Source organism: Amblyomma maculatum, chromosome 7 (genome assembly GCF_055883805.1).
Source record: "Amblyomma maculatum isolate TAMU_Amacu chromosome 7, ASM5588380v1, whole genome shotgun sequence".
NCBI lineage: Eukaryota > Metazoa > Arthropoda > Arachnida > Ixodida > Ixodidae > Amblyomma > Amblyomma maculatum.
The window spans coordinates 101459262-101475284 of NC_139350.1; the positions used below are offsets into that span (position 1 = coordinate 101459262).

Genomic DNA, 16023 nt, shown 5'->3' on the forward strand with positions numbered 1-16023 from the left:
TCAAGTAATAAGTAGGACTAAGCCCTAAACTTGCGCTGCCTTAATAAAGTATTTTTTACCCTCTCGGTTCAGTACCTGGCTTCACTGGTGAAGTTATCCTCAGACGGAATATTATAGTTCGGCGCATAGCAGAAAAAGACGTTAAATGTTGGACGCGAAGCTCGCGTGCAACATCGCGGTAAAGAAGACAGTGCATGGGTTTGGAAAGACGCGCTTTCGCCTCGCTCAGGGGAGAAATGTCTGTATTCTCGCGACTGCTTGGTCCCGGCGGTGACGCACCCTGTGACTTCATGATACGAACGGCCGACGAGTTCAGCACCCACCGATCATTCCTCGGCGGGGCAAATCCTTTCCTTCGGGCGGCGCTTGGCCCGGAATACGGTTCCAGCAAATGGCCGCTGCTGAAGGGTGTCTCGGTAGCTGACCTCGGCCTACTCCTTGGATATTTCTACACGGGCAAGGTAAGGGTACATACCGGGAACAAGAATGTAGAATCTGAGCAGGGCGAGAAAACCGAAGTTGAGCCATTAGGTTTCACCAGCGGCTACCATAGAAACCTAGAGAGCGTAAAATTATAGGAAATTTCACCAAACTTTGTGAAATGTAACAATACCAGTACTACAATGCTGCATCCTCATAATTCATGGCAATGCATGCACACTGTTTTTGACAAAGCGCCAGATTCAGACCTGCACAGTCCCGGTCCTGCCTTCTGCGACCTCAATTACCCAGCTATCTATGCCTCCTTCGCTTGTCATTTACTCCCGGTCAGAGCCAGCCTTGACCAAATCGGGGGCTGCGCTCGCAACCCGTCAGCCGAACCACTCAGTATTGATTCAAAGGAGCAGCCCTGCCCTGCGCAACCCGGAGTCATGTCTTCAAGACCGTATCCTAATCAGCGTAAAACTTGCCTCCCCCATTGCCCCTTTCTCCTATGGGATAAAGTTGGCACTCACTCATAGGGCTTGCTCAAGTAGAATGGGTGTCCTGCCTCTATAAGAAATAAGTTTTCCCCGAGGTATGCCAATGGCAATGATATTGCCGGAACAACCTATCTTTAGAGCAGAAGCTGTACCTCGTCCATGGCAAACCTCAGCCATCTGGCATAGAACGCTTCATCTTTAGGCGATTCAGCGGAAGCATGTTCGTGACGTCATGCCACGTGGCTCACCGCGCCTTCCAGTGCAGGCGCAATGTGTGGAGCAGGCGGTGTACGCGTTGTGGTCATGGCTGTTTGAGAGTAGGTGCCCACCAAAAAGAGAAATACTACAGCCTCCATTTCCAAGAGATCAACGTAAAGAAACAAAATATAAAATTCTTGAGGCACTTTATACCACTTAAGAGCTATAAGGCAAACGCTGTTGAAGCTGCGTCTATTGTAGGGCTATTTTCACAAAACTCTGATGATCCTACAGTGCAGGACAGCAGCTTCTTCCGTGCCGGATTCGGAGTAGCTCCGCTAGGCGGCGATGGTGCGCGTTCGTTGCCCCATTTGGTATTCATAGTTGGCGAAAGCTGACGTGCGATACGCTACCTCCTGGAGACCGAGGTGACAACGTCTTCGTCGTGCCCCTGCGTTGCCATGGAGACAACGAGAACGCTAGACACGCAGACCTAAATCATAGCTCTCACGTGACAGGCGTGGCCTCGGCGGTTAAGGTGTCGGCGGCTGATCGGAGGGGTAGGAGTTTTATTCGTAGTGGAGGCGTTTGAAACATGAAGCGGTAGCTTCACTGTTCGAGGTCAGGAGCTCTCTGCGGCATGCGCTGCCCATGACTTGCAAGGTTCAGCCAAGGTCAAACTTAAACTGCGCGATAAAAAAATGAACTGAGACAGAAAACACTAACACACGTAGAGCGCAGCACCAACCAGCCAGCCAGAAAACCTTTCGTCAAACTTAATAATAAAAGCTTGAGGCACCACTGGATAGCCAGTGGTCAAGCCAAAGCATAGAGAAGTCAAGGTGAAAGTCAACCGTGAAAGTCTTTTCGAGATTTTGCCGAGGACATCAAGCTCATTTTAAGGTCGCTTCAAGTTCAACCAAAATATTGTAACGTGATCGACTTTTGGCGCGCTTAGGAATAAGTCGACATGCGGTGTTCACGTGCTCGGCCGTGATGTCAAGCGTTCAGGCGAGCATAGAATGATTGATAGAAAAAAGTTTATTTGCCCCCAGAAAAGCCGACCACACCGGCCCGCAGCACGCAGGCCTGGGAGTCGGGGCCGCCGCGTTGAAAATTGTCGGGCAAGCCTTGACGTATAGCAGCCTCCGCCGCCAGATGGACGATGTGCCGCTGGAGCTTAGGATCCGGGATTTGATGTAGGGTCTCCCAATTCTTTCTACTGGCTATATTTTGTCCCACCTTGGGAGAATGGAGGTATTGTTGTGCCGAAGGAGTATGGTCCACAACTCACCTTAACCGTTCTTGATAAAGGGCTGCCTGCTGCCTCCGGTGGTCGTGATCGAACCCGGATTCACCGGAAAATTTGTTGGGAGTCGTACCACTGCACCATCGCGTTGCTATCCTATGACATAGAATATTTTAGTTTGGATTCAGTAGGTTTAACGTCCCAAAGCGACGCAGGCTATCAGAGCAGCCGTAGTGAAAGGCTCCGAAAAAAATCGATCAAATGGGGTTCTTTAATGTGCACTGACATTGCACAGCACTGCAGAAAAATATCGCGAATATACGAGATGCAGAAAAAGAAAAACTGCCTTTTAGAGCGAAGCTCTTTGGGACCCGTTTTTCCGTTTCTCGGCTTTGCCATTCTCCTTCGTAACCAGTTCCGTAAATAAATATATAAATTACATCTAGACACTACAGTTCTCCTTGCTGTGAATTTTTGTGGACAGACCCACCAGACTTTATGTGTTGATTTATAGGAAAGGAAAGGCAGAGACTGTCACGATTTAACGCAACGGCCTTTTTTAGCCCATGGTCGAAATCTCGCATTCCAAATTTCCCAAGATTTTGCGAGATGTGTCATTGTCTGGCGTTGTTGCCATCTGCAATCCACACTTGAATATGCGCCAAGGAACGCCACACGACAGGTGCGAAATTGTACCTTCCACACACACTTGCCTGAGAAAGTGTTACAGGTACACCGCCTTCCCTTTCCTGCGAACCAATTATCAGAAACAATTGTGACAGATTATGTGCGTTTCCCTTCCTGTGAACTTATTATTATTTTTAATAACACTGCAGTGAGTTGAGTTCAACTGCAACGAACATGCTCCAAGGAAAGGAAATCATTGTGCGGGGTACGAGTTTTGGCCTTGCTGGATCGGTGGCGGCGGATCTTGATATGTGCACGCCCGAGCCTAAACGCAGAGCCACCGCTGTTCGTCCACTGCGAACCCCGCTTCTTGCGACACGCATTAACATCTCATCAATCCACACCAATTTTAGTAGTCGACTGTGTCCAAGGAAGCGTATTCGAATTCCGGCCTCGACGGCTGCATTTCAATGGAGGCGAAACGGAGTGGCGTCCGTGTGCTGTGCGATGTCAGTGCACCTTAAACAACTCCAGGTGGTCGAAATTTCCGGAGACCTCCACTACGGCGTCTCTCATAGCCTGAGTGGCTTTGGGACGTTAAACCCCACAAACCCCACTACTTATGCGGGAGAACATCCGGTTCCTCTCGCTTGAAATGCCTCCCACGTCTGTGACAACCTAGCAGAATACTTGCATAGTACTCCTATTTATGAACCAGGCAATGGCGCAGCGAGTCAAACATATATCCATCTATTTTGTTCTACCTGAAAGCGTCCTTTATGACAATAAAGAACTGTTAGGGGAGTGTGTCTTGAAGGAGAAACATGCCTGAAAAATAAAACGACTGTAAGATCAAAAAACAGCGTGGCTACTTGGGACAAACAGAGAGGAGAATAACGGACAAGCGCTGACTAACAACTGAAGTTTATTCTAAAAAGCACAGGTAATATACACTTTTTTTCCTCAAGAACCAGGACGCATGCGCTCCCATGCGGACGCATGCGCTTTGGGAGCGCATGCGTCCTGGTTCTTGAGAAAAAAAAGTGTATATTACCTGTGCTTTTTCAAATAAACTTCAGTTAGTCAGCGCTTGTCCGTTATTCTCCTCTCTGTTTGTCCCAAGTAGCCGCGCTGTTTTTTGATCTTGCAATGCACCAACTAGCTCAGATTTCCGTTCTTCTGCAAAACGACTGTAATTGCACGTACATACCTTCCCCAAATTCTTTGCCTCAGTTTATCGAAAAGCTTAAACGGGTGATAAGCAGCGCTCGAATTTCGCATTAGGAAGTGACGTTATCGTCTGCAATTTTGTACGGCAGTAAAACAAGCTATTTTTATTATCGGTGAAGCTGCGCATTGACAACAACAATGTGGCTGAGGTGCTGGCGGCGGCCGACATGCTGCTCATGGATGAGGCGCGCGACCTGGGCCTGGACTACGTGCTGAAGAACATTGACATCGACGACTGCCTCGGCATGGCGCAACTGGCGCAGGATCAGCACTGGCCGAGGTTCCACGACAGCGTGTTCTCCTTCGTGCACGAGCACTTGGATGCGGTGAGCGAAGACTTAGTTGGTCTGTGATGGACTGAGGTGTGCACAATGGTAGACCGTAATCAAGCTGGTACCGCCAGTAAGATTACTCCAAAACTATTCGGCGTATGTGCTTATTGAAGGTACAGGATGCTGGGGAAGATATTGTTACGTAGAAGGTCTACAGTTCGAAAGCTCTCCGCACAGCTAGCGTTGATGGGGGCACCGATTTCACAACACTCCTCATCACGAACAGCGAATACAGCTAAGTAACACTACCCCCCCCCCCCCCGGCGGGAAAAGCACTGGTGCGGTCTATGTTAGCAAAATAGAACGTTGATAATAGGGCTTTAGACGGGACACATGCACTATTTGGGAGGTTGTAGCTGTGGACGGAGACTTCGGAAACACAGATTCAACTTCGTAGGTGACGTCGGTCACGGGACGCAAATCTGTATAAGGGCCAGTGTAACAGGGCAAAAGTTTTTCACACAAGCCCCCTCGACGGCACGGGAGCCACAGCAAAACGAGAGATCCAGGAGTGTAGTGGACATCACGGTGGCGGCTGTCGTACCGGAACGTTTGGGAGTCTTGGGATGCAGAGAGCCTGGCATGAGCTATCCGGCGGGCATCATGAGCGCGTGCGACGGCATCACTGGAATAAGTACTGGTGGCGTCTGCCGAGGGTAGGGAGGTGTCGAAGGGTAGTAACGGGTGTTGGCCAAATAATAAATAAAATGGGGAGTATCCAGCGGTAGAATGTACCGATGATTTGTAGGCGAATGTCACAAAGGGGAGATGGACGTCCCAATCTCGATGGTCGTCAGACACATACATGGCCAGCATGTCTTTGAGGGTACCATTTAGACGTTCCGTGAGGCCGTTGGTCTGGGGGTGATAGGCGGTGGTGAATTTGTGGCGGACGGAACACGAACGGAGAATTTCGTCAACCACTCGCGACAGGAAAAAGCGGCCACGGTCAGTTAGTAGTTCACGAGGAGCACCATGATGAAGAATCAAGTTTTCTAGAAAGAAGTCAGCGACGTCTGTGGCCGCAGCTGGTCGGGATGGCTCGGGTAATAGCGTACCGAGTAGCGTAATCGGTGGCGACGGCGATCTATTTGTTCCCCGAGGCGGAAACTGGAAAGTGGCCAAGGAGGTCAACGCCTATACGGGAAAACGGGTCAGTCGGTATGGGTATCGTCTGCATATGACCTGAAGGCTAAATTGTGGGCTTCCTCCGACGCTGACACAGTTGACATGCTGCAATGTACTGCTGGACAGAGCGGTAGAGCCCCGGCCAGTAGAAATGTCGGCGCAGGTTGTTGTATGTGCGAGAGACAACCAGGTGGCCAGCCGTGGGAGCATTATGGAACTGTTCAAGGATGGTGGAACGCAGGTGTTGGGGAACGACGAGCAAAAGGTCTGTGCCTTCTTGTCGCATGTTACGTCGGTATAGGGTGTTCTCGTGGAGCCCAAATAAGGCGAGAGAGGGGTCAGGGCGGTTGGAGGTACGACGGAGGATAATGAAATGCAGAGAAGATTCTAAGTGCTGTTCCTTGGCAATGTTTGCAAAGGCCGAGACAGACAAGACACATGCATCATCGTCAGAGTCTGTAGGACTAAGGGAGTCGACGGGATGACGTGACAAACAGTCGGCATCTTGGTGAAGTCGGCTGGACTTGTAGACGACGGAAAAGGTGTATTCTTGTAATCGTAGCGCCCAGCGCCCCAAACGACCAGTAGGATCTTTGAGAGAGGAAATCCAGCACAAAACATGATGGTCTGTTATCACAGTAAAAGGGCGGCCAAGCAAATAAGGGCGGAATTTCGTAATAGCCCAGACAAGCGCCAGGCACTCTCGCTCTGTGATAGAATAATTTTGTTCGGGTGTTGAGAGGAGGCGGCTGGCATACGCAATCACCCTTGTACGGCCGTGTTGTCACTGAGCGAGTATAGCTCCTATTCCATCGCCACTTGCTTCGGTACGGAGTTCAGTATTGGCGGAAGGGTTGAAATGGACCAAGACTGGTGGAGCAGTTAGAGCAGCAATAAGCTCTGAGAAAGCTTCGACTTGTTCAGGCCCCCCATAGAATGAAACGTCTTTCTTGAGGAGTTGGGTGAGCGAACGAGCAAGGACTGCGAAGGTCGGGACGAATTGTCGGAAATAGGAGCATAGGCCAATAAAGCTTCGGACATCGCTGGATGAACGCGGAGTGGAAAAATGTCTGACGGCACGTATCTTGTCAGGGTTAGGCTGAACGCCGGAAGCATCAACCAAGTGACCAAGGACTTTGATTTCCCGATGGCCGAAACTACATTTCTTTGAGTTGAGTTGAAGGCCGGCGCGGCGGAATAGCTCGACAATGGTAGAAAGGCGAGAGAGGTGGCTGTCAAAAGTGGACGAGAAAACAATGACGTCGTCTAAGTAACAAAGACAAGTCGTCCACTTGAAGCCGCGCAGAAACGCGTCCATCATTCGTTCGAAAGTAGCAGGGGCGTTACATAGGCCAAAATGCATGAGTTTAAATTGATAGAGGCCGCCAGGGGTGATGAACACTGTTTTTTTCACGGTCTCTCTCGTCGACGGAAATCTGCCAGTAGCCGGAACGAAGGTCGATGGATGAAAAGTAGCTGGCTACATGCAAACTATCAAGAGCGTCGTCGAGGCGCGGAAGAGGATATACACCTTTTTTGGATATTTTATTCAAATGACGGTAGTCAAAGCAGAATCTCCAATTGTTATCCTTCTTCTTGACCAACACGACAGGGGATGCCCAGGGGCTACTGGAAGGCTCGATTATATCGTTCGCTGATATCTTTTCGACCTCCGTTTGAATGACGCGTCGCTCGGCAAGCGAAACACGATAGGGCCGCCTGTGAATAGGACTGGTATCCCGGTGTCAATGCGGTGGGTGACAACTGTCGTTTGACAGAATGGGTGGGTCCCGAAGTCAAAAAGGTCTCTGTAGGTAAACAAAAGCTTGTGTAACTCTGCGGCGAATTCAGGTAGCAGATCAGCTGCAATCATGCGGTTAAGCGGATCAGGGCGCGATGTGGACGACGAGGGGGTGTTGGCAGGGACAACAGTTGTATGATCTGTAGACAGAGCTGAAATGGCACAATCGGTCATCGGGGACAGCGCAGCTAATGAAATTCCCTCGGGCAGAACATGAGTTGAAAAGCTGAAGTTAAGGACAGGGAGAGTGGTGCGGTTCTGGGAGATGTGCACGATTAGATGAAGAAGGGTGACGTTCCGCTGCGCGCATGACATCAGTAATGAAACAAGCGAGATAGTCGCCATCTGGGACGGGTGGAAATGGCGACGTAGGGATGTAAATGGCAGTTTCAGGAGGAAGGCGGCTAAACTGTGCTGATCGAAGGCGGGGTGAGCAGGAGGGTCTTCAGAGCAGAGCGGAAGGTCCAAGCGAAGTAGGCCGCTAGAGCAGTTATAAGGGCAGAGTGGGCTGTTAAGAAGTCGATGCTAAGGATAACACGTCGTGGGGGCATTCATGTAGGACGGTGAACAATACTGGGGCATGACGGACAGCAATTGTAACTCGCGCCGTACACATGCCAGCCGCGGCAGCAGAGCTTCCATTGACGACGCGAACTGTGGACGAGACGGCTTGCGTAAGGCCTATCTTGAGGCGACGGCGAAATGAGGAGCTGAGAACGGAAAGTTGGGCGCCTGTATCAATTAGAGCAGAAACGAGAACTCCCTCCACAAGGACGTCGATACGGTTATTTTGTAGGGCAGGGTTCAGCAGAAGTTTTTCGGTCCGGGTCATAAATGCAGCGTCACCTCCTGGAGCTGCATGGGCTAGTTTTCCGGTAAGTGGCCAGAATAGGATGGCGGCGAACTGCGGCGAGGAAGACAAGAACGCGAACGTCGTGCTTGCGGGAATGGTGAACTGTTGGCAGCACGGACAGTGTAACCGGGGTCAGCACGGGTCTGGTAGGGGCGAGGTGAAGAATAGCGAGGGGCATAGTTCACCTACGCGGCGGTCGACGTAGGTGAACTGACGAGATGGCGTATACCAGCGGCTACGGCAGTTATGGGAAATGTGGCCAACGCGAGAACAAGTAAAACATATGGGACGATTATCCTGGGTACGCCATTCATTTGGGTTGCGGTACCGATATCGGGGCCAGAAACCGGCGCTGGATGAAGCAGCAGGAATCACTGGAGGGGCTGGTCCTGAATCCACGGTGTCGGTGGCGCTGGCAGAAGGGAGGCCCATATTCGCAACTTCTTGGCGAATAACAGCCTTAATAAGTGATATAGTAGCCAGGGTGTTGTCGGGTGTATTCGACAGTGAGGCCGCGGTAGTCATTGCTTCAAGCTCTTGGCGGACAATGCGGGTCAAAGTGCTGTCGTTAGAAGGCGGTCGAGGAGTCGGGAGATCGATACAGGAGGAGCTAGCAGCCGTGTTCGGCAGCCGGTCGAAACGGTGAGATATGCGCTTTTGTTTCGCCTGCTCGAAACGTCGGCACACTTGCAGTCCACGGTGGAGCAATCCCTGTACAACAGAAGGTTGAAGGCATCGTCGGCAATGCCCTTTACAATATGGCCGACTTTATCCTCCTCAGGCATGCCTTGGTCGACTTTGCGGCATAGAGACAGGACGTCTTGAATATAAGTGAGATAAGACTCCGTAGACGTTTGGGCGCGAGAGGCGAGCGCTTTCTTGGCGGCGATGTGGCGGCCGATAGGCTTTCCGAACAGATCGTGTAGCTTCTGTTTGCAGATACCCCAAGACGTTAGGTCATCTTCGTGGGTTTCAAACCACACCCGCGCGGTCCCAGCCAAGTAGAAGATTACATTTGCGAGCATGAGTGTGGGATCCCACCGGTTGTGCTTGCTCACGTGCTCCTATAGGGCTAGCCAGTCGTTTACGTCGACGTCGTCGGTCCCGAAGAAGGTTCCGGGGTCGCGGGGGTGGGCCATGACAACAGCAGGTGCGGCGGCTGTAGAGGTAGAGGCGTCTGTAGTCATTGTAGTGGTTCAGACGTGGCGACCGCTGCGGAGATCCAGCTTGTGACAGGGGATTGAATAGATTCCCCTTCACCAAGAGATGTTACGTGGAAGATCTACAGTCCGAAAGCTCTCCGCAGAGCTAACGTTGATGAGGGCACCGATTTCACAACACTCAGCGTCATCGTCTTCTCGGAGTCTGTTGCACTGCTTCATCCTCATAACGAACAGCGAATACAGCTAAGTAACAATACTCACATAGAGCTCTGCATTTTACTGACATGCGCAATTCTCATTACGGAAGCTATGCTTTAATACTTACAACCAGAAATTCAGCGCTTCAGGGCATCATGACCATTCGCCGAGTTTTTAGAGCCGAAGGTGGCATGGAAGTTGTACGGGTTAAGGAGCGAGTGCATCCATGCCCTGCAGATCGGCTGGTACAGGTTATGCTCCCCGGCTGGACATTGCATACGCTTTCTTTAGGTCGCAATGAAAACACAGAACTAATCTCGATTCAAAGAGGCTAACCCTTGATTTCTATCTTCTAGTGTGCCAGCCTCGTGTGCCTCAGGAGGCTTAAAAAAATGTTCGAAAACGTCAGCCTCATCATGTCATTGTACTTGGCTGAGCAAAATCGCGTACGTTCGGTCGGTGATGCGATTGCGAAGGTGCAGCTTTCCGATGTACGAGATATATGTATTGAATGCCTGCAACTCATATTTCGTCGGTTCATAAACTTCGCTGGCGAAATGAAAACTTTGACGTCTTCTGTACGCAAAAGAATACAAAATGAACTTGCAGGTTTTTTGTCAGGAATATGCTCAACCTTGCAGTGATATGTTTGTTCACCCAATTTTCGCATCGTTCACGTCGCAGATAAGGGGAATGCGAATGCAATACATCGAAAGCAGTTCACTGTATTTCGCACAACGGGGACCACAGTTATACGTTGTCAGCCATATTTACTTAGTAGAAGTAGTAGTAGTAGTATTAGTAGTAGCAGTAGTTGGAGACTATTCAAGCGCAATACGTAGGCGCCGAATACATAGATATATTACGTCGACATTAGAAAGGTTATCTCAAGCGTAGGAATTATGACCAAATGTGAGCCTTCACCGTCCATGGTACAAAATATTGATTACGTCGGTATGCCGGTATACGATCCTATAGAGAATATAAGAAAATATGTAGTCAAGAATAACGAAAGGCAAACTCTTGTGACCTGTAGAGGTTTTGTGAGCAAAGTCATATAATGACTCATATATTGCGGCGTATCATCCGTCAGCGCTTACAAAGCACATTATTATAAGGTAAGCGGTCACTAAAATGAATACGTATAGGAATATTTTTTATTGTTATAGTCGTGACTCATATTACACCAAGCATGAGTCCATCAACATTGCGCATAGTGATGCATATTTACTAAGAATCATTATGCGACGTCCCGTAATAAAGCCCTCCACGAACTATTGTAATGACTTCGATATTTCATCTATAAGCTGTGGTAAAAGACTTGCTGTAGAATTGTTTTCTCCTATTTAAAGCATAACATCTACTTCCGAAGTGTAAATCGTTTCTTCTCTCCTTAGAGTCTTACATGAAAAGTCAAGAAATTATAATATTGCTATTTACAATTTACATGAAGTGTGACGCCTTGTACGAAGTATTACAGGTCTCTGCGGAACAATATCGTTAATAGTTTGGGCAGGGAGGCTGTAGAAGAGGGTTTATTAAACCAAGCGTGAACACTTCTTCTTTCGCCAGAAAAAAAAAAAAAGCTGTTTGAGAGAATAGCTTTAAAGTCGGAAAAAGTACTAAATGTAACCCTCTGTACCTATCACGGGTTAACTGCATTAGCAAGGATTAGAGGCAATTTTTTTTAGCATTCCTTAATATTGCTTGCTCAACATTTTTGTTTGGTTTGACTGATGACATATTGAACGAAAGTTTTACCGCCTTCTCCAATGCTGCATGCTCTAACCTGCCGTCCGTTAATATGAAAGCGATATACATGAATGATCTTCCATGCGAAGCGGCGGCCGTCGTCAACACGGTTCACTTTAATTCTGCCGCTGAATACTATCCATACCTAAAATAATATTGTTCTATCTCACCCACCTCTTCTGTAATTTTCCTTGCAGACCTTTCCATAAAAATGAATGAACTTTGCTCTTGCCTTCACGCATTTATTGCTGACCCAGATGGCCAGGTTAATGGCAATTGAAATTTCTGGCACCTTCGGAATTATACAACGGATCCCGCCTTTTGTGTGGTTTGTGCAGGCGTGGCGTAGGAGCAGCGCGTTTCAAGAGGTTCCAGCTCCGCTGCTCGTCGAGCTATTTTCCTCGAGCGAACTCAACGTGCGCGACGAGGTCGACTTGTTGTGCGCCATCCGCCGCTGGTTCACGCGAAGCCGGATGTCCGCAGCGGAGCTGGAAGACAGCCTGCCTTTCCTGCTGCAGTGCCCGCGCGTAGGCCTCTGCTCAGAAACGTGAGTGACACGTTCCGTATGCGCATCAGTACTTAAGCGCGCTAAACGCCATCGGAAGTAAACGCGACTTTGCGCTTTTCTGATAGCATCTACTCAACTGCTGTTTGCATTGCAGCACATAAGCGAGCAAACAAGCTCAGCTGAACCTTAAAACAGCACTGTCACTCTGCGATGTATCAGTGGTTAAGGACCACGCCTATACTGACGGGAGCACCCGGGTTCCATATCGACCGCGGCGCCTCCTTTTTGATGGCAGGAAAAGGCCATGCGCATGTAGTTCACTAGGGCGCCTCACGTAGCTGAACTGCACTGAAGAATTAAACCTCATAAGCAAAACAAACTGCTCTTTCGTGACATTTAAAATATTTTTTGGATACACAAAGAGAAAGTTTAATAACGCTCTTACAAACGACACATCGATGAACGTACATTCCAAAGGAGCCTTCAGTCCGAGATTTACAGCAAAGTAATGTACTTCAAAGCACTTGTAAGCACTTTGAACCAAAATTTTTTGAAGCCGTACCTTAGGTAGGAGCTCTGTTCAGAGTCCTCTGATATAAAACAAACACTTCATCACCTTATCCCTCTCACTGGAGGCCAGCGGAGGCATAAAAACTGAACAAATTGTTTCATTTCGGTAAGCAGTGCACAAAATCTAGAGGGCAACGAAAAACGCGTGTGCCGCCGCCCGAGTAACGGCGCTTCCCCATCTGCTGCCAGCTGATCAGAAAGATACTTCCGCATGAGGAGGCGCAGGTTCTGCTGCGTTGGGTACATGGCCCGAGCCGGAGTGCGGCGAGCCTCAGCAAGGCAGCATCGCTTCCAAAAAACAGACATTCTTGCAATAATTTGATTCTGTATGCACAATGAAGAATGCTACCGACATTGACGTCAGCGGCTAAAATGGTTCTCTTAGTCTAAAATCGACGAAGTAAGAACTGATGGAATAGTAAGTAGAAATCGCAAGCTTGTAAAAAGTTGGCGGTATCGAGAAAAGGGCAAAGAGGATAATGATAAAAGCAGCATAAGGAACAGGACGAAACACGAAGGAAAGGGGACAAAGACACGGGCGCTTTGTATTTGTTTCCTTGCCTTCGTGTTTTGTCCCGTCCGTTGCGCTGTTTGTTTCATTATGCATTACCAACAAGGCCGACATCTTGAACTTCTGACAAAGAGACGCCAAGACACACACAAACGCACACATACAAGTTTATTTGTTGAGCAAATAAGGCATATATGTTATCATAGCTACAAATTAATCGTCAAAGGAAACCAGCACGTGAAAATCATAAGCACTTGTACAAATATTGTTACAGACCAGGAAGAAGCGGTCAGTGGCGCAGGCAGGAGCTATTGCGCTAGGTCCGCTGCGATTCAGTAAACGTCATCTCGCGGTCATCGAACATCTTCTCTCTGTCCTCTGTTATCCTGTTTTCGTCGGCTTGCCGACTCGTAAATTTGGATGGAGGTGCCGGTTATGCCATCATTACCCCTCATCCTGGCCCGGAGATTCGGCGCCCTGCAACTTCTTGTGCCGTCGGCAGAAAGTTAGGAAGCATATCATGGCTGATTCCCCAGTCTGCAGGACCAAGCAAGACCTTGCCATTCCTCCGCCCCATCCCTCCACTCCGATCACAAGACAGGACGGAGAGACTGTCCGAGACGCCACACTTGACCACACGACACAACAAGAGAACCGGACGACCATGCTTGACCCGACTGACAATCCGTGCCGACCAAAGACACCACGACCCAAGATGCCGCTACACTTGAAAACATATTTACCTGCCTATGCCATGGGGTGCCTTCCTTGGCCTCCACCATCGGGTCTTCGCGATCTGTGGCCCGACAGCGGCCTGGGCAAGCTTCATGGGGAATCATCGTGCCGGCAAACCGGCACGATGCTTCCTTCTTTCTTCTTCATCTTCTCCTTCTCTTCGTCTTGTTCTGCAGCCATACAGACTAACCCATCGTTATGCTATGGTCTCATGAACATAGGCAAACTTCCCTGTCCACGATCGGGACAATCGCTCGGTGGCCCAGGGTTATGTTACGGACAAGGTAGAAGCGGGCTGTGGCGCGGGCAGGAGCGCTCGCGCTATGCCCGCAGGTATTCAGTAAACATCATCTCACGGTCATCGAATATCTTCTGTTTGTCTTCTGTCTGGCCCATTAAGTAAAGACAAATTTATAATATCAATCAATCTCACAAATTACCAGATACAATCTTCAAAAAGAAAAATGCTGTCAGGTACGATTACAGATCAGTAAAGCAGGTCACAACCGGAAAAAAACTATAAAGGTAAAACAAAGCAACGTCTCCATCTGGGTAAAATAAAAATAGTGCAAAAGACAGCCCGTCACACCGGAGAAAACCGCATAGCTGATTAAAGCCTCTTCAGGAATAATATATACACAGAAAACGGAGGCATGTCAGAATAAAAATTAAAAAGTCATAAAAACACCAAAAAAGTTGGCAGTGGTTTAGTCCTGGCGAAACCTGGTTGAGTTGCGAAAGCAACAGCAGCATGGCTCACTCTCCGCACTTCTTCGCCGCTGAGCGGCAGCCGCGCTCTCCTTCTCCGAATAGAAAGAGTGATGCGCAGCTTAAAGACAAAATGCTAAGAAACTTTGACGACGCCTCCATAACGGCACTCACCAACTACGTTCAAGAAGCATAGATAGCGGTCTTCTCCCCCAGCCGTGGAAAACTGCAAACGTTGTGCTCTTTCCAAAACCAGGCAAACCACCGAAATTTGAAAACCTCAGTCCGATTTCTCTAACCTCATGCACTGGAAAGCTCATGAAACGCGCAATCCAAACAAGGCTAACAAACATCATGGAGCAAAACGACCTGTGGCCGCACGAGATGGGTGGGTTCCGACAGGACCTGTGCACGCAGGACCTGATGCTTCGTTTATAACACGATATCATTGAGTCAAATTCCAGAGACGCGAAGGTAATGTTAGCACTAGATCTAACAAAAGCATTTGAGAAAGTAAAACACCAGGCAATTGTTGCGGGACTGCGGGATTTAAGAGTCAGCGAGAGGACATATTATTACATAAGAGATTTCCTGACAAAGAGGAGATTGGAACTGAAATTTCAGGATCTAGAATCCTCCACTGTCCTTTTGGGCAGTAAAAGGATGCCGCAAGGCTCGGTGCCCTCTCCTTCCTCTTAAACGTGGTGATTAAAGGCCTTCGCGTCGCTCTTAATGTCAGTCATAAAAGATCTCAAGTTCAGCATGTACGCCGACGACGTTAATCTCTGGAATAACAATGGTAGCGACGGCAGCAGAGAGGAACGCCTACAGACGGTGGCGGACACCGTTGCGTCCTACGCGGCCGAAATGGGTTTCGCGTGCTCCCTGCAAAAATCCCAGCTTTTCTTATATAACCCAAAATCAATGAGGCACAAGTGCGACTTTAGCTTGGAAATTAAGTTCGATGGCGAAACCGTACCAAACGTCCAGCAAATCAGAATCCTCAGACTTCTTATTCAAGAGAACGGATATAACGACGGAACTATAAAAAACTCACACATATGCGACGCAAGTAACAGGAGTATTTAGGAGGACTGCACTCAAAGGCAGATGCCTGATAAGGCGGATAAAAGGCGTTCAGAATAAGCCGAACATGCTATGCTTCACCGTTCCTCAATATCAGGAAAAATGGAAAAGACAAGATAGACGCGCTCATCAAGCTTTGCGTCAAGAGGGCTCTGAGTCCACCTCTACGGAACGCCTGCTAGAAATGGGCGTGCATAACAGCTGGACGGAACTTGCTGAAGCGGTGAAAAATCGCCCAACTTGTGAGATTAAGTAGGACAAGCATGGGTCGAACCATCTTAGAATGCGTGGGTCGAAAAGCATATAGGTGTACAGCCGACAGGGTTGCCCTACCGCTACAATGCCTCAAGAACATCACTGTCCCTCTTCTCTCTCGCACCATGCACCCAGAATACCACAGAGAAGGGGAAAGAAAGCAGGAGCACTGCTTAAAAGAGCCAAAGGATCCAGA

General features: G+C 49.0%; 1 protein-coding gene across 1 annotated transcript in view; it reads left to right on the forward strand.

The window, feature by feature from the left end:
* The first annotated feature begins 236 nt into the window (after positions 1-236).
* The window catches only part of LOC146184158 (kelch-like protein 36), a 32427-nt gene continuing 16640 nt past the window's right edge, over positions 237-16023 (forward strand). The window contains exons 1-3 of the mRNA XM_084608497.1: positions 237-461; positions 4347-4553; positions 11793-12001. Of these exons, the coding sequence (XP_084464623.1) occupies positions 237-461; positions 4347-4553; positions 11793-12001 (641 nt within the window). The remainder of the gene's footprint in view (positions 462-4346; positions 4554-11792; positions 12002-16023) is intronic.